At 41.4% G+C, this 18,819-nt stretch overlaps 1 protein-coding gene across 33 annotated transcripts in view; it reads left to right on the top strand.

Annotated features, from left to right (window-relative positions):
- Nucleotides 1-18,819, top strand: part of RIMS2 (regulating synaptic membrane exocytosis 2) — a 748,658-nt gene that overhangs the window by 236,339 nt on the left and 493,500 nt on the right. For all 33 annotated transcript variants that reach the window (XM_038744900.1, XM_038744915.1, XM_038744888.1 and 30 more), the window contains one exon: nt 4,980-5,290. In XM_038744900.1, the coding sequence (XP_038600828.1) occupies nt 4,980-5,290 (311 nt within the window). The remainder of the gene's footprint in view (nt 1-4,979; nt 5,291-18,819) is intronic.

The following is an 18,819-nucleotide window of genomic DNA, read 5'->3' as shown; positions in this document are numbered from 1 at the left end:
TATATGTTGCCGATTTGTACTTCCCAAGTGCTTAGTACAGTACTCTGCACACAGTAAGCGCTCAATAAATACGATTGAATGAATGAATGAAAAGTGAAAGAGTGGTGCAGAAGGGAATGGGAGAAAAGGAAATGAGGCTTAGTCAGGGAAGGCATCTTGGAGGTGTGCCTTCAGTTAGGCCTTGAAGGTGGAGAGGGTGATTGTCGGATATGAAGAGGGAGGGCATTCCAGGCCAGAGGCAGGATGTGGGTGAGAGTTTGGGAGTGAGCTAGACTAGATGGAAATACCATGAGTATGTTGGCATTAGAGGAATGAAGTGTGTGGACTAGGTTGTTGTAGGAGAGCGGAGATGTCAGATGGGGAGGGCATAGTGATTGCATGTTTTAAAGCCTGTTTCTGTTTGTTGAGAAGGTGGATCGTCCTTGACTAAGCCCTCATTTCCCCTACCTACCCTCCTCTCTGTTTCCTTTGTGCACTTGGATCTGTCCCCCTTAAGCATTTGATATTCACCCCATCCTCCCAGCAGTTATAGACACACCCTTATTCTGTCATTTCCCCTACCTGTAATCTATTTTCATGTTTATCAGAATTATGTTTATTTGTTGTTGTATTGTGCTCTCCCAAGTGCTTAGTACAGTGCTCTGCACACAGTAAGCTCTCAATAAATATCATTGAATCAAACGAATGAATGTCTCCCCATCTAAACTGTAAGCTCCTTGTGGGCTGGGAATCAAGCCAACCAACTCTATTGTATTGTTTGCTTCTGAGAGCTTGGTACAGCGCTGTACACACAGTACATGCTCAGTAACCACCGTTGATTGGAGACGGAGAGGGGTAAGATGGTTCTGGTGTTGGGATGAGATAAGAGCTTGCCCAGAGTTTGAAGACGTGGAGGTAATGTGTAGTGTAAGGATGGAGAAGAATCATTAACCAGGATATTTCTGCCTTATAGTATGCACCTTATTTAGCATAGGGTAACTGGGGGAAAGATGAAAAGACAAGTATTTGACATAGCTAAGAGTTGCTACTTTTTAAGGGATGTCTTTTAAGATCAACACAGTGTAGAAATCTGGCAGTAATCATTTGCCCTGATTTTCACGATTGCACCAAAGGTGGGGCAATGATTTTAAGTGAATGCCTATCTTAATCTTATTTAACTATTTTGGTGCCATATGCAACTGGAAACCAATGAAAAGCATGTTTAAAATTAAAAGAAAAACTCTGAAATTCCAACTTTAAAGAATGTTTTATTAGGGAACGATTGCAATAGAGAAGCAGCGTGGCTCAGTGGAAAGAGCACGGGCTTTGGAGTCAGAGGTCATGGGTTCAAATCCCAGCTCTGCCAATTGTCAGCTGTGTGACTTTGGGCAAGTCACTTAACTTGTCTGTGCCGCAGTTACCTCATCTGTAAAATGGGGATGAAGACTGTGAGCCCCCCGTGAGACAACCTGATCACCTTGTAACCTCCCCAGCGCTTAGAACAGTGCACATAGTAAGCGCTTCATAAATGCTATTTTAAAAAAATTCCCTAAATTTTATTCTCTGTGAGATGTCCGCAATACCTACAGTTGGCACAAGATGGAGCAAAAGGACTGTAGAATTATATTTGTCTTAAAACTTTCTCTTTGGGGGAATCTTCTTTTTTCTTTCGATTGGTAGCATCTATTCAAGATAGCGCGCTAGAAAAAAAAGCCAAGAGATTAATTTATCTTCAAAGATGATGTCTTATATTCTATATTTAGATTTAATTACCCAAATAACTCGGTGCAATTCGTAACTAAGAGAATTTGAGTTGTTTTCATATTAGTTCACTTAGCAACTTGTTATGAGTTTTATTATAAAATTAAATTGCAAGTGAAGATGTTGGGAAATGAATATACCCCAGGAGTCCTGCATATTTCTACGATGAAGGGAAGGAGACCCCCTCCTCCCCCTCCCCATCCCCCCGCCTTACCTCCTTCCCCTCCCCACAGCACCTGTATATATGTATATATGTTTGTACATATTTATTACTCTATTTTACTTGTACATATTTATTCTATTTATTTTATTTTGTTAATATGTTTTGTTTTGTTGTCTGTGTCCCCCATCTAGACTGTGAGCCCACTGTTGGGTAGGGACCGTCTCTATATGTTGCCAACTTGTACTTCCCAAGCACTTACTTAGTACAGTGCTCTATACACAGTAAGCGCTCAATAAATACGGTTGAATGAATGAATGAATGAACAAGTACTGCTTCCTTTGAGGGACTTCACCAAAGGGAAGTTTTTCCCAGAAGACCTATTTTCACTTTTGCGCATGTATATTTTTCTAATTACAGGTTTGTCCAGAAGTTATAAAATATTTTCATCCAACTGTTGTCGCCCCCTTATCCAATCTAAAATTGCTTTAATGATTGAAGTTTCTTGGACCCTCAGTTCAGATTCTCTCTTCCTGTCCCCTCTTGTTTTCACTTGGACTGCCTTTCCTCCCTGACTTTAACCTCCTTCTCTTCCCCCCGTCCAGCCATCTGTTTCTCCTGACTACACTCACATTTATTTTTGTACTTGTTTTTTCTGAATGTCCTCCAATTTGTTTACGTCTTTCAGGGACTAGTGAACAAATCAAGAAATGAAAAAGGGCATTCTAAAAACAGTTAATTTATGTAAGCATATGAGACTTTAATTCTCTGAAATTGAATGCAATGCCCCCATGTTGGGTAGTGCTATTTTTTGTTTCGCTTCCTGTTCTGTCTCCACAGAGGTGATTTTTCTCAGAATTGATTTGATAATGAGAAGCTCCGTGACTAAAAGTGATTGAAATAATTTGGACAGAGTACTGCAGCCTTATATTTATTAAATTAAAATACGTAACCAAGGCACTTTTTCTCATGGATCTTGATAATTGGCTCAGGATCCTGAAACATAGCTTTTGGGTATCTAGAAGTAGAATTAGTAGCAGGGATAGTATTTATTAAGGGCTCACTGTTTGCAAAACACTGTACTAGTCGATGGGAAAGAATGTAAGGCAGGAATTAGACACAGTCTCTGGTCCTCGAGGGACTCACAATCTAAGAGTGCAAGGTGGAAGAGGGGCCTGGCAATAGATCTATAAAGAAAGGTGAAACAGTAATGCACTAAATGATTTTAAAAGACGAGGACAAATACAGAAAATGAAAACCAAAAGCAATAAGGGAATGTGACTGGAGGAGCAGAATTCAGGCTCCTTATGGCTCAGATTCTAGCAGTCACAACCCCAGTCAACACCAGTGTTACAACAGCTGCCAGGGTTTTCCTTAGGTTCCAAGTTTTGTGGCGGCCTTATATTGCGGTTACTTTTGCTCTCTTCACTGGGGTGGTGTGAGACAGGTCAGGACTGAAGCAGCAAAGGTTCCTGGGAAATAGGCCTGAGTGGGACAACACCAAGAACATAATAATAAGAACTGTGGTATGTGTTAAGTGTTTACTATGTGCCTGGTGCTGTTCTAAGCGCTGGGGTGGATATAAGCAAATTGGGCTGGACACAGTCCCTTTCCCACATTGGGGCTCACACTCTTTGTCCCCATTTTACAGATGAAGTAACCGAAGCCCAGAAAAGTGACGTGACTTGCCCAAGGTCACGGCAGACAAGTGGTAGAGGTGGGATTAGAACCCACGACCTTCTGACTCCCCAGACCAGTGCTTCTGCCCTTATCAACCGAGGGAGCAGTTATGCCAATTCTTCTCCTTGAACAATATGACTAATTTTTCTACCTTTCAATGGTGTATACTCTCATTTACATAATACTTTCCCATAATCATCAGTTGTCTTTAATTGAGCACCTGTTAGGTACCTAGTACTGAACTAAATCATTTATTTTTTTTAAATGACATGTATTAAGCGCTTACAGTACATTCATTCATTCATTCAATCATATTTATTGAGTGCTTACTTTGTGAAGAGCACTGTACTAAGCACTTGGGAAGTACAAATCGGCAACATATAGAGATGGTCCCTACCCAACAATGGGTTCACAGTCTAGAGGTATACTACAGGTAAAAGATATCCCCCTTCAAGTATACAATTGACTGGATAGCATTGATTATGCACCTATTGTGTCCAAGAGTAGTAAATGCTAAGGAGGATACAGAAATACTAGAATATATGATCCTTGCCTGAAGGAGCTTGCAGTTTACCGGGGAGTTAAAAGCTTAAATAAATTACAGATAAGGGTGGTAAGAAAGTAAATAGGATAGGTTCATATGTACACTTCCATAGCATGAATAGACTCTTACCGTCAGTAGAACTGTCTTTGAAAATGGAGCTGTGTGTTTATTGATACATACATTATATGCTGTGTGCAGTGCATTGTAGTAAGAGCTTAGAAGTGTACAATAGAAATATTTACAATTTTTGTAATATGGTATTAAATGCTCACTCTGTGTAGGCACTGTACTTAACACTGGGGTAGATTCAATCTAATCGGGTTGGACATAATCCATCTCCCACATGGGGCCCCATTTTACAGTTGAGATAACTTGGGCTCAGAGTAGTTAAGTAACTTGCCCAAGGTGCCACAGCAGACAAGTGGCAGAGCTGGAATTAGAACTCATGTCTTTCTGAGTTCCAGGCCCATGCTCTCCAACAAGGCCATGCTGCTTCTCAGTTAAAAAGAAATAAAACCACAAGTAATTTATTCCATTCGTGGAAGTAATGAAAATCATTTCTGTTTGTTGGTGAATTTGACAGCCTCGCTCCCTGATCGGTAGGGTCATCATCATTATCAGCAGTGTTTATTGAGTCCCTGGTGTATACAGAGACTATACTAGCTGTTTTTTATATTTTATTTTTTCTTTGCTTGCTGTTATCCTGGAGAAAATAAAAAGGGGAAAAATGCTATCGGTGCTAAGTTTTTAGCATTAAAATAGTAACAGTCATTTGAGTCTTCCCTGACATCTGTGCGCATTTCACATTATTTTTTGTCAAAGTTAATATATGTGTATCTGTTGGTATTTGTGCAGGTTATGTGGGTATGTAATTTGTGCCGAAAACAACAAGAAATCCTCACCAAATCAGGAGCCTGGTTCTACAATAGTGGATCGAACACACCACAGCAATCTGATCAAGAGGCTCTTCGAAGGCTTCGGAACGAAGAAGCACCTCAGGAGAAAAAGGCAAAGCTACATGAGCAATCCCAGTATCGGGGACCCTCAGGTGACATATCTACACAAAGTTTGGACAAAAGCCGATCTCCAGGTCTCACAAGGCAGGACTCAATTAAAAACGGATCGGGCGTGAAGCACCAAGTTGCAGACGATACAACTTCAGACAGGTAAATAAGTGCTTTATTTATATTTTTATCCTTATGATGTCCTTTTCCTTTTTTAATATACTAGGCATCCTTTGTGGCTTTATGAAAGGAAAAAGTGTCAAGGAGACAAATATAAGTAGAAAAGGAGATGAGTTTTCCCAAAGAGGTTCAAAAGATAGTTTGTCTCCTGCATTCTCAAAGTTAGTGAATCAAAATAGTTTTACTGTTGTTTTTTTTCTGTTCTGTACAACATCCAGCTATATTTCCAACATAAAATGTTTCACCGCATCAATGGGCTTTACTCCATGCTTTCACAGGCATATCCCCATCTGGTTGCTGGTTCTGTGTATTTGGAGCACACAGTATCTGGGTTTTGGGGCCTTCACACTACCCCCTAGTGTGAATATTTTTTTGTTTATAGTATTTTTGATGATGTAGTTAGAAAAACTGTATATGGAATAAAAGTCATATGTAAACATAAGGTGAAAATAGTTCAGAAATTCATGACAGATGTACTGTCCTGTATAAGCTTGAAATGCCTATATTCATTCATTCATTCAGTCGTATTTAGAGTCTGTGAGGTTCTTGTGGAAAAACATACGTCACCCAGAAATGGGTAGAGGACACATTTCTGTGGGGAAAAGGGAACCAAACAGTATCTTTGATGCAAGATGGAAAGCACTGACTTTGAAGCAATGAAGACCTTCCTTATAATAAGTAATGAGACCCTTCCTGGCTAAAGTCTCACTTGCTTGTCAAAGTCCAGCCTTCTGCGTTAACCACACACTTGGGTTTGTACCCCTTGAGCACTTTGATATGAATAATGATAATTATGGTATTTGTTAAGCACTTTCTATTTGCCAGGCACTATACTGAGCCCTGGGGTAGACACAAGATAATCAGGTTTTACACTTATGGACATACTGACTTGTTCCTGCTGGTAAATTCCTCCCTGTAGACTATAAGTTCATTACGGGCTGGGGACATGTCTACCAAGTCTGTTATAGTATACTCTCCCAAGTGCTTAGTACAGTGCTCTACACACTGTAAGCACTCAATCAATCATGTTTTTTGAGCTCTTAATATATGCAGAGTACTGTACTATGAGCTTGGGAGAATACAATACAGCAGAATAAGCAGACATGTTCCCTGCCCATAATGAGCTTACAGTCTAGAGGGGGCAAGTCACTCATTCATTCAGTTGTATTAAGTGCTTACTATGTGCAGAGCACTGTACTAAGCGTTAGGGGAAAGTACGATACAACAATATACAGTGATATTCCCTGCTTAAATGGAGCTCACAGTCTGGGCAGTGGGGTGGGGGGGAATAAGTATGGTACTCTCCCAAGTGCTTAGTACAGTGCCTTGCACACAGTAAGCTTTCAATAAGTATGATTGAATGAATGAGTGATTGATTGATTGATGTACATAGGCATCTGTATTTTATTTTAGTGTGTCTCCCCATTTAGTCTATAAGAGCCTTGTGGGCAGGAATCCTGATTATCTACTCTGTTGTTTTGTAGCTACTATACATTTCAGTTCTCTGCACACAGTAATTGCTCAGTAAATACCATCAACTGATGCACCGATTTGACCAATGACTCTATAGGTAATATAATCAGTGAGGACTCTGAAACTGAAAAATGAACAACCTGTCTAGACAGATGGAAAGAAGCCAGAGATTTTCCAGGCCTGGAATTCTCTTCTAGACTGTTAGAGCTTTAGCAAAACTTCAGACCTTACCAGAATCCCTCTAGTGAACTCGGCAAGCATTATTGAGTTGGAGGAATGCACATAATACCCAAAGTGAGAATATTCAGAGCTGGGCCTGCCGTTAAATATTGGGCTTCATGACTCAGAAAACACTTCATGGGAAAACATCAAGACAGTGAACAACTTTCATCTTTAATGCATTCAGTCCTCACCTTTTGATCACTCCTGTAGTTATCTGGAAAAGCAGCATGGCCTAGTGAGTAGAGCACAGGCCTGGGAGTCAGAAGGACCTGAGTTCTAATCCCTGCTCAACCAAGTGCCTGCTATGTGCTCTAGGGCAAGTATCTTCACTTCTCTCAGTTGCCTCATTGGTAAAATGGGGATTAAAACTCTGAGTCCTAAGCGAGACAGGGACTGTGTCCAACCTGATTAACTTGTATCTACCCCAGTACTTAGTATGGTGCCTGGCACATAGTTTTTTCTTAACAAATAGCATTAAAAAAAACCAAAATGGCAGCAATTGGCTGTTTAAGAATAAATTGAGTCAAGGGGCAGCACTTAACAGAGACCCACACTCAAATTGACCATTGAATCCCAGGTAGAATCCAACCAGAGCTGCTCAACAGTGAAAATAAGCTTACGCATCCATTGGGGCGTGGATTTTATGATCAGAAAAGAATAGTGAGGATTCATATTTTCGGTGAGCGGAGCCTATGTACACCTACGGGAAACACTCAACGCATAAAGATGTATTTATATTGTTATTCAAAGATCATGTAGAAGATGAAAATCAGTAGAATGACTGCACATAAAGAAAATGGAAAATCAGACTGAGTGTTTCACCAGTTGACTTTACTGAGACTTTAAAATAAATAAATCGCTTAATGGGGGTTTTCTGGTTAAGTACAGATCTGCCCTTCTAGTTTATTGCATATTGCAGCATATGTTATTTTAGAATGGTCCAATTTTGTTCATTTAGTTCTCTTAAAATGTGTTGGTTACACTCTTGAGGAAGCCCATGTTGAGGAAAACTCAAGTTTTGTGTGTGGTCTGTGATTAATGTCTCCAGCTTGTGTACAGACATTTCTTCTGACATCTCATTATGTTGGGAAGCAGGATGGCATAGTGGATAGATCACAGGCCTGGGGGTCACAAGGTTGTGGGTTCTAATCCCGGTGCCATTTGTCTGCTATGTGACCTTGGGCAAGGCCCTTCACTTCCTTGGCCTCAGTTTCTTCATCTGTAAAATGGGGATTGAGACTGTGAGCCCCATGTGGAAAAGGGACTGTGTCTAACCCAATTTGCTTATATCTACCCCAGCACTTAATACAGTGCTTGGCACAGAGGAAGTGCTTACCAAATAATCAGAATTATTATTACTATTGTTCTATCCAGATAGAGGAGCACTGTTGGAAGAATAATTCCCTAAAGTGTTCTTTCAAATGCGTAGTGAAAATGCTTTGGGAGAATTGCGTGTAGTTCATAATTTTATGGGCATTTCACTTAATATGCTTACATTTCTAAGCCTTTAAATGACACATCTTTTATTAAAACTGATCTAGTGAAGATTGATGGCTGTTGAAGCAGTTGAGATGGCTTTAAGAGGAAACAAACTCTGAACCATGAGGAGGTTGGAATTCTGCTCCCCCAGACATAAGCACCCTAGGGATTTTCATTTTTTATTTTATATATGTGGTGTATACTGCTTTAGTTTTTCATTGTTTCAACACTCCTCATCTAACTGTCAACTGTTCTCTCTTCCCCTGTAATTCTTAGATCATGCCCTCTTTGAGAGCCAGGGACAATGTCTAATTCCCAACTCTGTATACTTTCCTAGCTCTTAGTACAATGCTCTGCACACTGCTAGGACTACAAGGACTAAAAGAAAATTACTATAGGTATTTAGTTACATGTGGTTTAGATGGATGTTAACTCTTCTTAGTAATCAAATCTTTTCACCTTATTTTTACAAAAGTTTTTACCCTTTGCAAAATGCACAGTCTCCATAACGGGGAATTAGTTTAAAATCCCTATGAAAGAAGGTGGACAGCAGCTGTGGGAGGGTGTCAGAGGGAACTGGAGAAAGAAACATATAGTCAGTTTACAATAATGCTTGTTTTCACTCTGTATTTTAACTAGAACATTATTAGGTTCCTGGGAAGCATTCTCCCTACAATACGAACCTGTTTTGCATACAGTGCAACCTGGTGTCAAAAGTTGCTCAAGTGTCAATACTTAGATGAGAAGCAGTATTGCCTAGTGGATAGGGTGTGGGTCTGGGTTCTAATCCCGACTCCGCAACTTGTTGGCTGTGTGACCATGGGCAAGTCACTTCACTTCTCTGGGCTTTAGTTACCTCATCTGTAAAATGGGGATTGACTGTGAGCCCCATGTGGGACATGAAATGTATCCAACCTGATTACTTTCTATCTACTCCAATGCTTAGAACAGTCCCTGGTACATAGTAAGTGCTTAACAAATACTGTTAAAAAATACATGACATTGGAATGCATCAGAACAACAGCTTGACTTTTCCTTAACATAGGATTTTTAGAGGAAGCAGCATGGCCTGGTGGAAAGAGCATAGGCCTGGGAATCAGAGGACCTGGCTTTTAATCCTGGCTCCACTAGTCATGTGCTGTGTGACCTAGGGCAAGTCACTTCACTTCTCTGTGCCACAGTTCAGTCTCTGGCAAAATGAGGATTTGATACTTGTTCTCCCTCCTGCTTAGACTGCTCCATGTGGGACCTGATTTATCTTGTATTTATCCCAGTGCTTGACACATATCATATTATTATTATTAAGAATGCAACCCTAACATTGTTGGTGACCTGGGTATAGTTAGGGTAGACTGGTGAAAATCCTCTTGTGGGTAGCTTGGCCCTCACTGTCTTGTTGCTCTTCCCTGAAGCACTCCCAGGCTGGTCTTTTCCCCAGCCCATCTACCACTCCTTTAGGATCAATCATATTTACTGAGTTCTTACTGTGTGCAGAGCTCTGTACTGAGCGCTTGGGAGAATACAATAAAACCGACACATCCCCTGTCCAAAGCGAGCTTATAATGTAGAGAACTGTAGAGGGAGCAGTAGGATAGATGTGATAGGTGAGAAGCTCCTGCATTTTTATAGTAGACGGTTGCTTACATAAACACCGTTATGGGTTGCATCACTGGTGTTCCCACTCATAGCAACTCCTCTCTCCAGTCCATTCTTCATTCTACTGCTTAAATCATTTTTCTAAAATGCCATTCTGCATACATCTCCCCCTACCATCCCCCCAGCAACCTCCAGTGGTTGCCATTCCTCTACCCCTTAAACAGAAACTCCTAGCCATGAACTCTGAGACTATCCCATAAACACCTGGATACTCGCCCCAGTTTCACAGTATTTTTGTAAATATAGTTTTGTATTTCCCCTATGTGCAATTTATTTTAATGTCTGTCTTCCCCTTAGATTGTAAACTTCTTCTGGACAGGGACTGTGTCATGGCATAGTGGATAGAGCACGGGCCTGGGTGTCAGAAGGATCTGGGTTCTAACCCCGACTCCACCACATGTCTGCTGTGTGACCTTTGGCAAGTCACTTCACTTCTCTGTGCCTCAGTTCCCTCATCTGTAGAATGGGGATTAAGACTATGAGCCCTGTTTGGGGCAGGGACTGAGTCCAACCTGACAACCTTGTATGTACCCCAGCACTTAGTACAGTGCCTGACACATATCAAGTGCTTAACAGACACCACAGTTATTGTTATCATCAACTCTGTTTTGTTTTCCCAAGCCCTTAATAGTGTTCAGCACACAGTAAGTGCTTAATAAATATCATTGATTGATTGAGACACTCCATTAATCATCTCTCTCTTCTGCGATTTTCTCCCACTACTCCCTTGGTTGCACTGCTCGTTTTCCGCACACTTACCTTTTCCACTATGCCTTGCTTTCAATTCTCACCCTTCCCATCCCTTGCTTACACCCTTCTTCTGGCCTCAAAGTACTTCAATTTAAAATCCACCGTATTATAGTTTTCCTAACCTTCAAAGATCTTCTGAAATTCCTCTTCCTTCAGGAGGCCTTCCCCAATTAATTTTTCTTCCAATTCATTCCAGTGAATATTATGCTTGTCTACTCTGCTATAATTAAGGGTTTTTGAAGGTGGGGATCGAGTCATATCGATATTGTATTCTCCCAGTGCTTAGTACAGTGCTCTAATCAGTAAATACTACAGAATGATTGAATTGTTTTGTGGAAGACCATGAGCTCTTAATAATTTGCATTGTTTTGGTAGTTCAGAATCCAGAACTAATCATAAAATGGCATTCACTGTAAGCTCCTCTAGACTGTAAGCTCATAATGGGCACAGAATATGTTCACTAATTTTTTTACACTGTACTCTCCCAAGTGCTTAGTACAGCTCTGCACATAGTAGGTGCAAGGTGAATTCCATTGATTGTGAAGCAGCATGGCTTAGTGGATAGAGCACAAATCTGGGAGTCAGAAGGACCTGGGTTCTCATCCCAGCTCCTCCACTTATCTGTTGTGTGACTTTGGGCAAGTCATTTCACTTCTCTGTGCCTCAGTTACTTCTTCTGTATTAAATGAGGTAAGAATGTGAGCTCCAGCTGGGACAGGGACTGTGTCCAACCTGATTAACTTGTATCTACCCCAGTGCCTAGAGCAGTGCTTGGCACCCCCCACCCCCTTTCTAGACTGTGAGCTCATTGTTGGGTAGAGATTTTCTCTATTTGTTGCTGAATTGTGCTTTCCAAGCATTTAGTACAGTGCTCTGCACACAGTAAGCACTCAATAAATACAATTGAATGAATGAAAGTACCATAATTTTATTTATTTTCATTTAAAGCACTATGTTCTTAGTGTTGTGTTCCCTTTATGTCCAATTCTAATTCCCTTGTCAGAGGACTCCTTTCCTCATATTCTGCAAACACATTCCACGATGTGGAAAGATGAGAGTTGGACCATTTGTGGATTTTTTTGGTTGGGGGGCATTTTATGCATCCCACATGGTGCGGCAAAATGTGGGGAGACAGTGTTGGCAGAGCCTGAATCTCATCAAGTACACAGGACTCCACTTGAACAGATCTGGGGTGAGAGCACAGGAGGATAAGAAGGAAATAACAGGGGAACTACATTTCCCAAGAGCAAAGGTCTACACTTCCCAGAGTTACTTGCCAGTGAGAGCCAGGGCAGGAACTCTGTGGAACTGACTGGCTCCATTTTGGTTGTTTGCCTGCTGTGATGTAGAAGTTCTTGTTAAATTCTTCTGAAGGGAACAATTCCTCTTTATCAGTAATTCAAAATACTTCTTAATTATATTCCGCCTCTCTGAAGCTTCAGAAGTGAGGCTGACAGCTGAACTCATTTTTAAGTAGGCACAGTTGAACAAGGAAGAGGTTGGATTTCCATTTCAAATTTTTTAGGTTAATTAGAGCTAGAAAGTGGGATGAGCCATCATCATAGTATAATAGTGATAATAGAAAAGGTGCTCTTTCCTCTTTTCAGCAGTAATTAATTCCCTCATCATTGGGAAATGGAACACTTGTCCTATTATCCTTTAATGGGCCCCCTTGAGTAACTCATTAGGCATGTATCTATGACCAAGAATGAACCCTCTGAGTTTTTATCCCGAGAGGGTAGTTGTATAAGAACTGTGGAAATTTTCCTTGACTTTGCCCATTTGCTTCTATTCCTCTGCTGCCAGAACTCTTTCTGGACAGGCAGAGAGACTGATTGTATATTCTTGTGATAGCATTCCTCAATTGGCAAGTGAGACGGGTATCACTGTGGAGATTTGAATGGCACTGGAGTATGACCTCATTTCCTCTGCTCCAGTCTGTTACACCCTTCTGATCTAAGAATGCAATAGCCGTAGTTACCCACAATTTTTAAAATGTATTTGATAAGTGCTTACTATGTGCCAGGCACTATTCTAAGCACTGGGATAGAAACAAGGTGATCAGGTTGGACACAGTCCCTGTCCCACATGGGCCTCACCATCTTAATCCCCATTTTACAAATAAGATAACTGAGGCACAGAGAAATAAAGTGACTTGCCCGATATCACACAGCAAAGAGGCAGAGCCAGGATTAGGATTCAGGTTCTTCCGACTCCCGGGCCCATGCTGTATCCATTAAGTCATGCTGTTTTTCTAATTACTTCTCACAGTTGCTCTGGAATGACAATGTATGGATATGTTCTGGCATGCCTTGGTTTTTTTTTCACAAGCAAAGTTCTCCTGAACTCCCCAGACCACCAGGCCATTGCTGCCCTGTTTCCCAAGGTTCTGTGGTGGCAGGAGTGAGGATGGCAGGCTCTGCCCTGATCTGCTGGTCTCATCTCTGCCTTTGGGCAACCCTGGGTATCAATCAAGTCAATCAGTTGTATTTATTGAGTGCTTACTGTGTGCAGATCACTTTACTAAGTGCTTGGAAGAGTACAATACAGGAATAAACAGACACATTCCCTTCCCACAATGATCTTAAAGTCTAGAGGGCTACAATTCTCTATAGTCTAGATTGGTGAGGCCTGGGAAAGAGCAAACAACACAAAATGTGGGACAAGTTGGGGATTTTGGGGTAGGGAACTGGTGTACTTGGAGTCAGGGGAGGATGGGGGAACCGCAACGTGTGGAGATCTTTTCAGATGTTGAAAAGATTATGAGATGTGTCCAAGGCAGGACTCGGGTACAGGGGAGGTGGGGTAGGGAGGCAAAGGAAGAGTGAGATGAATAAAAGTAAAAGAAAATGATTTTCCTGCCAACAGCTGACAGGAGCAAGAAAATTTCCAGTGTCCTGACCAATCAATCAACCATGGTCTTTACCAAGTACTTACCGTGTACAAAGCACTGTACTAAGCACTTGGGAGAGTACAGTATAACAGAGTTGGTTGACATGTTCCTGGCCAAAGGAGCTTACAGTCTAGAGGGACCAGCAGTCAGTATGTTCCTCTGATTCAAATCATTGTAGCTTTCCTTAACTGAGATTAAGCATAGATTAAAAAAAAAAAAACTTTAGTTGAGTCATTTTGAAAAGTTTTGATCTGTGGACAAGAAATCTGGGATGCAGAAAAATATATTTTTAGAAACTGATAAAGTTAATGTTTTTCTCACTTCATAAACTATTTTATTGAAGGCAGTTGCTGGGAGACAGAATTTCAGACAATTTAGAGGGATTTAGGAAGGAATTGTGCTTTGTAGGTCTATTACCTGATAGAATTCCTCTCTGCTTCTTAAGCAGCAGAGGTTTGGAACATTATTACCATTTCTCACTTCCCTTACCACCTCTCTCTTCCACCCTAGACTTTATCATTTTTATTAAAATTTTTGGTTGACCAAGTGCTTGATTGGCACTTTCTATTAAAAACTTAAAACTTCGTTTGGGACTTTTTTCATTGAGGATTATTGTTCCAGAAAGCTTTTCTCAAGATAGCAAGGAACAGTGTGGCCTAGTAGAAGGAGCACAGGCCTGGGAGTAAGAGAACCTGGGTTCTAATCCCAGCTCCACCAAGTACCTGCTGTGTGACCTTGGACAGCTCACTTGACTTCTCTCTGCCTCTGTTCCCTCATCTGTAAGTGAGGATACATTACCTGTTCTCTTTTCCCTTAAGTGCGTAGCTTATGGGCAGGGAATATGTCTGATATATTGTACTCTCCCAAGCACTCAGTATAGTGCACCGCACATAGTAGGAGCTCAAAAAATGTGATTGAACAAATACCACAATTATTATTATGTTATTATAATTTTACAATTTAGTTTGACTAAGGAAACATTATTTTTGTGAGGAGTTCAAAGATTAACCTTGATAGAGTATAGCATCAATCCACACATTGTTTTCTGAGATTAATGATTGTTTCATGGTTTAACTCTTAGCATTGCCAATCAAGTATAGAAAGGGTTCTATTTTACATTTATTTCCCAGAATATAGTGAACTGTGCAGTGGGAAAGTAAAGTTTCTTCTCATGCATAACATAGCTAAGTGGATAGAGCACGAGCCTGGGAGTCGTAAGGACCTGGTTCTAATCCCAGCTCTGCTACATGACTGCTGTGTGACCTTCAGCAAGTCACTTCACTTCTCTGAGCCTCAGTTACCTCATCTGTAAAATAGGGATTAAGATTGTGAGCCCTACATGGGACAGGGACTGTGTCCAACCTGAATAACTTAAATCTACCGTAGTGGTTAAAACAGTGCTTGGCACATAGTAAGCACTTAACAAATACCATAATTATTATTTTTTTTCTTAATGCTACTGTTTTATCAACAAAATTTGCAGAGTCCAGTGCAGGCCAGTGACTAGGTGGGTTGGGTGTTCAATTTGGGTTATACATGGCTTTCTGCTCTTCTCTAGCTTGTTGAGGGCAGGGAATGTGTCTACAAACTCTGCTATAGCGTACTCTCTCAAATGCATAGTACAGTGATCTACACGCAGTAAGCACTCAATAAATACTATTAATTGATTGATTGAAGGGTTGATGTGGCTAGGCGGTAAATAATTGGCAGCTTTGGTCTGTTTCTCTAAAGGGCATTTTGAAAGATGGAGGGGAAAAATAAAGTAAGATAGGAGTAAGAGGAAGAAAAAGCGAAGGAGGTGGAAGAGGCTAAAAGAATGAGTCCAAATTTGAAAATGGTAGGTTTAAAAAACCAACAAACCACAAATTCCATTAATTCTCTTGGGAGAAGTTTGTAATGCATTGAAGCAAGCCATAACTTTTTACCTTAAACCTTCTTTTATTCTTTAGAATTAAATAACCTGGAGGGCAAGAAGCATTCCTTTTCATCTGTGCATTTGTTATATTCTCCAGCTTGTGTGCATTCAGAAATATTTGATGATGATAGATGAGGAGGAGCTGCAGTGGATTTTGACTGAGAGGTGCAGGAATACTGAATACCTGCACCTTTCCTAGTCTTTCTCTTTCCCTTCCCACTCCTATTAAACTGTCATCTACTGTGCAGTAGAGTGGAGAGGGAGTCGGGAGGTGGGAAGGCTACTTCCTGGATATAAGGTTGTTTGCTTTGGTCTTGTAGCCCTTGTATTATTCCATCTCAGCTGGAGTAAAGCAGAAGCTGGGGAAAGTAGCATAAGCTTCTTTTGTTGACTAGAGAGAGGGTCAATTGTAATGGCTTTGATTCTTTCTAATATTAATATCAACTTTAGAGAGCCTGGGGTTCTTCCCAAGCACAGGTAATAATAATAATAATAATAATTGTGGTTTTTGTTAAGGACTTACTATGTTCCAGGCACTTTACAAAGCACTGGGGTGGATAGAAGCAAATCGGGTTGGATGCAGTCCCTGTCCCAGATGAGGCTCAAAGTCTCAATCCCCATTTTACAGATGAGGTAACCGAGGCACAGAGAAGTGGAGTGACTTGCTGAAGTTCACACAGCAGACAAGTGGAGGTCCCCTGGTTCATTCATTCATTCAGTCACATTTATTGAGTGCTTACTGTGTGCAGAGTACTGTACTAAGCGCTTGGGAAGTACAAGTCAGCAACATATAGAGACAGTCCCTACCCAACAATGGGCTCACAGTCTAGAAGGGGGAGACAGACAACAAAACAAAACATGTAGACAGGTGTCAAAATCGTCAGAACAAATAGAATTAAGGCTATATGCGCATCATTAACAAAATAAATAGAACAGTAAATATGTACAAGTAAAATAAATAGAGTAATGAAACTGTACAAATATATACAAGTGCTGTGGGGAGGGGAAGGAGGTAGGGCAGGGGGAATGGGGAGGAGGAGAGAAAAAAGGGGGCTCAGTCTGGGAAGGCCTCCTGGAGTAGATGAGCTCTCAGTAGGGCTTTGAAGGGCAGAAGAGAGCTAGCTTGGTGGATGTGTGGAGGGAGGGCGTTCCAGGCCAGGGGAAGGACGTGGGTGAGGGGTCGACGGCACGACGGGCAAGAACGAGGCACAGTGAGGAGGTTAATTTAGACTGTGAGCCCACTCTTTTAGACTGTGAGCCCACTGCTGGGTAGGGATTGTCTCTATATGTTGCCAACTTGTACTTCCCAAGCGCTTAGTACAGTGCTCTGCACACAGTAAGCACTCAATAAATACGATTGATGATGATGATGATGGTTAATGGCAGAGGAGTGGAGGGTGAGGGCTGGGCTGTAGATGGAGAGAAGGGAGGTGAGGTAGGAGGGGGCGAGGTGATGGACAGCCTTGAAGCCGAGAGTGAGGAGTTTTTGCTTGATTCGTAAGTTGACAGGCAGCCACTGGAGATTTTTGAATAGGGGCGTAACATGCCCAGAGTGTGCCCAAGCCCTGCTTTTGCCTAACTCCATGGGCCAGAGACCTGGAACACATTAAGGAACTGGAAGTCCTTCAAAAAGTATATGTTCACCCAGGAACATGAGGGAAAGGAGCTGGTTGTGCCATCTGTGTGCGGTCGAGGTCCCGCACCCACAGAGAAGGTTGGACAACACTACAGCTTTCTAAGACCTCAGGTTTCATGAGAAGCAACTTGGCCTAATGGATAGGGCATGGGCCAAGGAGTCAGAAGGACTTGGGTTCTAATCCTGACTCCGCCACGTCTGCTTTGTGACCTTGGGCAAATCACTTCACTACTCTGTGCCTTGGTTCCCTCATCTGTAAAATGGGGATTGAGACTGTGAGTCCCACGTGGGACAGGGATTGTGACCAACTTGATTTGCTTGTAACCACCCCAGCGCTCAGTACAGTGTCTGGCACATAGTAAGCTTTTAACAAATGTCATATTTTTTTTTTTTACTTGTACATATCTATTCTATTTATTTTATTTTGTTAATATGTTTGGTTTTGTTCTCTGTCTCCCCCTTCTAGACTGTGAGCCCACTGTTGGGTAGGGACTGTCTCTATATGTTGCCAACTTGTACTTCCCAAGCACTTAGTACAGTGCTCTGCACACAGTAAGCACTCAATAAATACGATTGATTGATTGATTTTATTGTTATTTGAAGCCTGAGGCCGTGCTGAGGGTACACTTTTTCTCCCAAAGGATGAGCTGGGCACTTTTATTTGTTTTTCTACTCTCTTGCCTGTTTTGGAGTCATTGGTCAATGTAGTGCCAAAGTAAGGAGCTGCAGCCTCCAGCAGAAAAGCCGCCCCTGCTTCCGTCAGCCCGCTGAGCGGATTCCAGGCAGTGCGAAAGCAACGGGGCCCAGTGGCAAGAGGTCAGAGATCAGTAGCCTAGGGGTCAGAGGTCCTCATTTCTAATTCCGACTCTCCCAATTGCCCGCTGGGTGATGGTGGGTAAATCACTTCACCTTTCTGGGCCTGGTTTTCCTCATCTGTCAAATGAGGATCCAATTCTACTCCCTCCTACTTAATCAATCAGTCAATCAATCAATCGTATTTATTGAGCGCTTACTGTGTGCAGAGCACTGTACTAAGTGCTTGGGAAGTACAACTTGGCAACATATAGAGACGGTCCCTACCCAACAGTGGGCTCACAGTCTAGAAGGGGGAGACAGAGAACAAAACAAAACATATTAACAAAATAAAATAAATAGAATAGATATGTACAAGTAAAATAAATAAATAGAGTAATAAATACTTAGACAGTGAGTCCCAAACAGGACAGGAACTCTAGCTAACCTGATTATTTTATATTGATCCCAATGCTTAGTCCAGTGCTGAGTATATAATAATAATAATAATAATAATAATAATAATAATAATAATAATGGCATTTATTAAGCACTTACTATGTGCAAAGCACTGTTCTAAGTGCTGGGGAGGTTACAAGGTGATCAGATTGTCCCACGGGGGGCTCACAGTCTTATTCCCCATTTTACAGATGAGGTAACTGAGGCACAGAGAAGTGAAGTGACTTGCCCAAAGT

This window comes from Tachyglossus aculeatus, chromosome 4 (assembly GCF_015852505.1).
Source record: "Tachyglossus aculeatus isolate mTacAcu1 chromosome 4, mTacAcu1.pri, whole genome shotgun sequence".
Classification (NCBI taxonomy): Eukaryota; Metazoa; Chordata; class Mammalia; order Monotremata; family Tachyglossidae; genus Tachyglossus; species Tachyglossus aculeatus.
The sequence above is the reverse complement of the archived record's forward strand: the minus strand, read 5'-3'. Positions and strand labels throughout refer to the sequence as shown.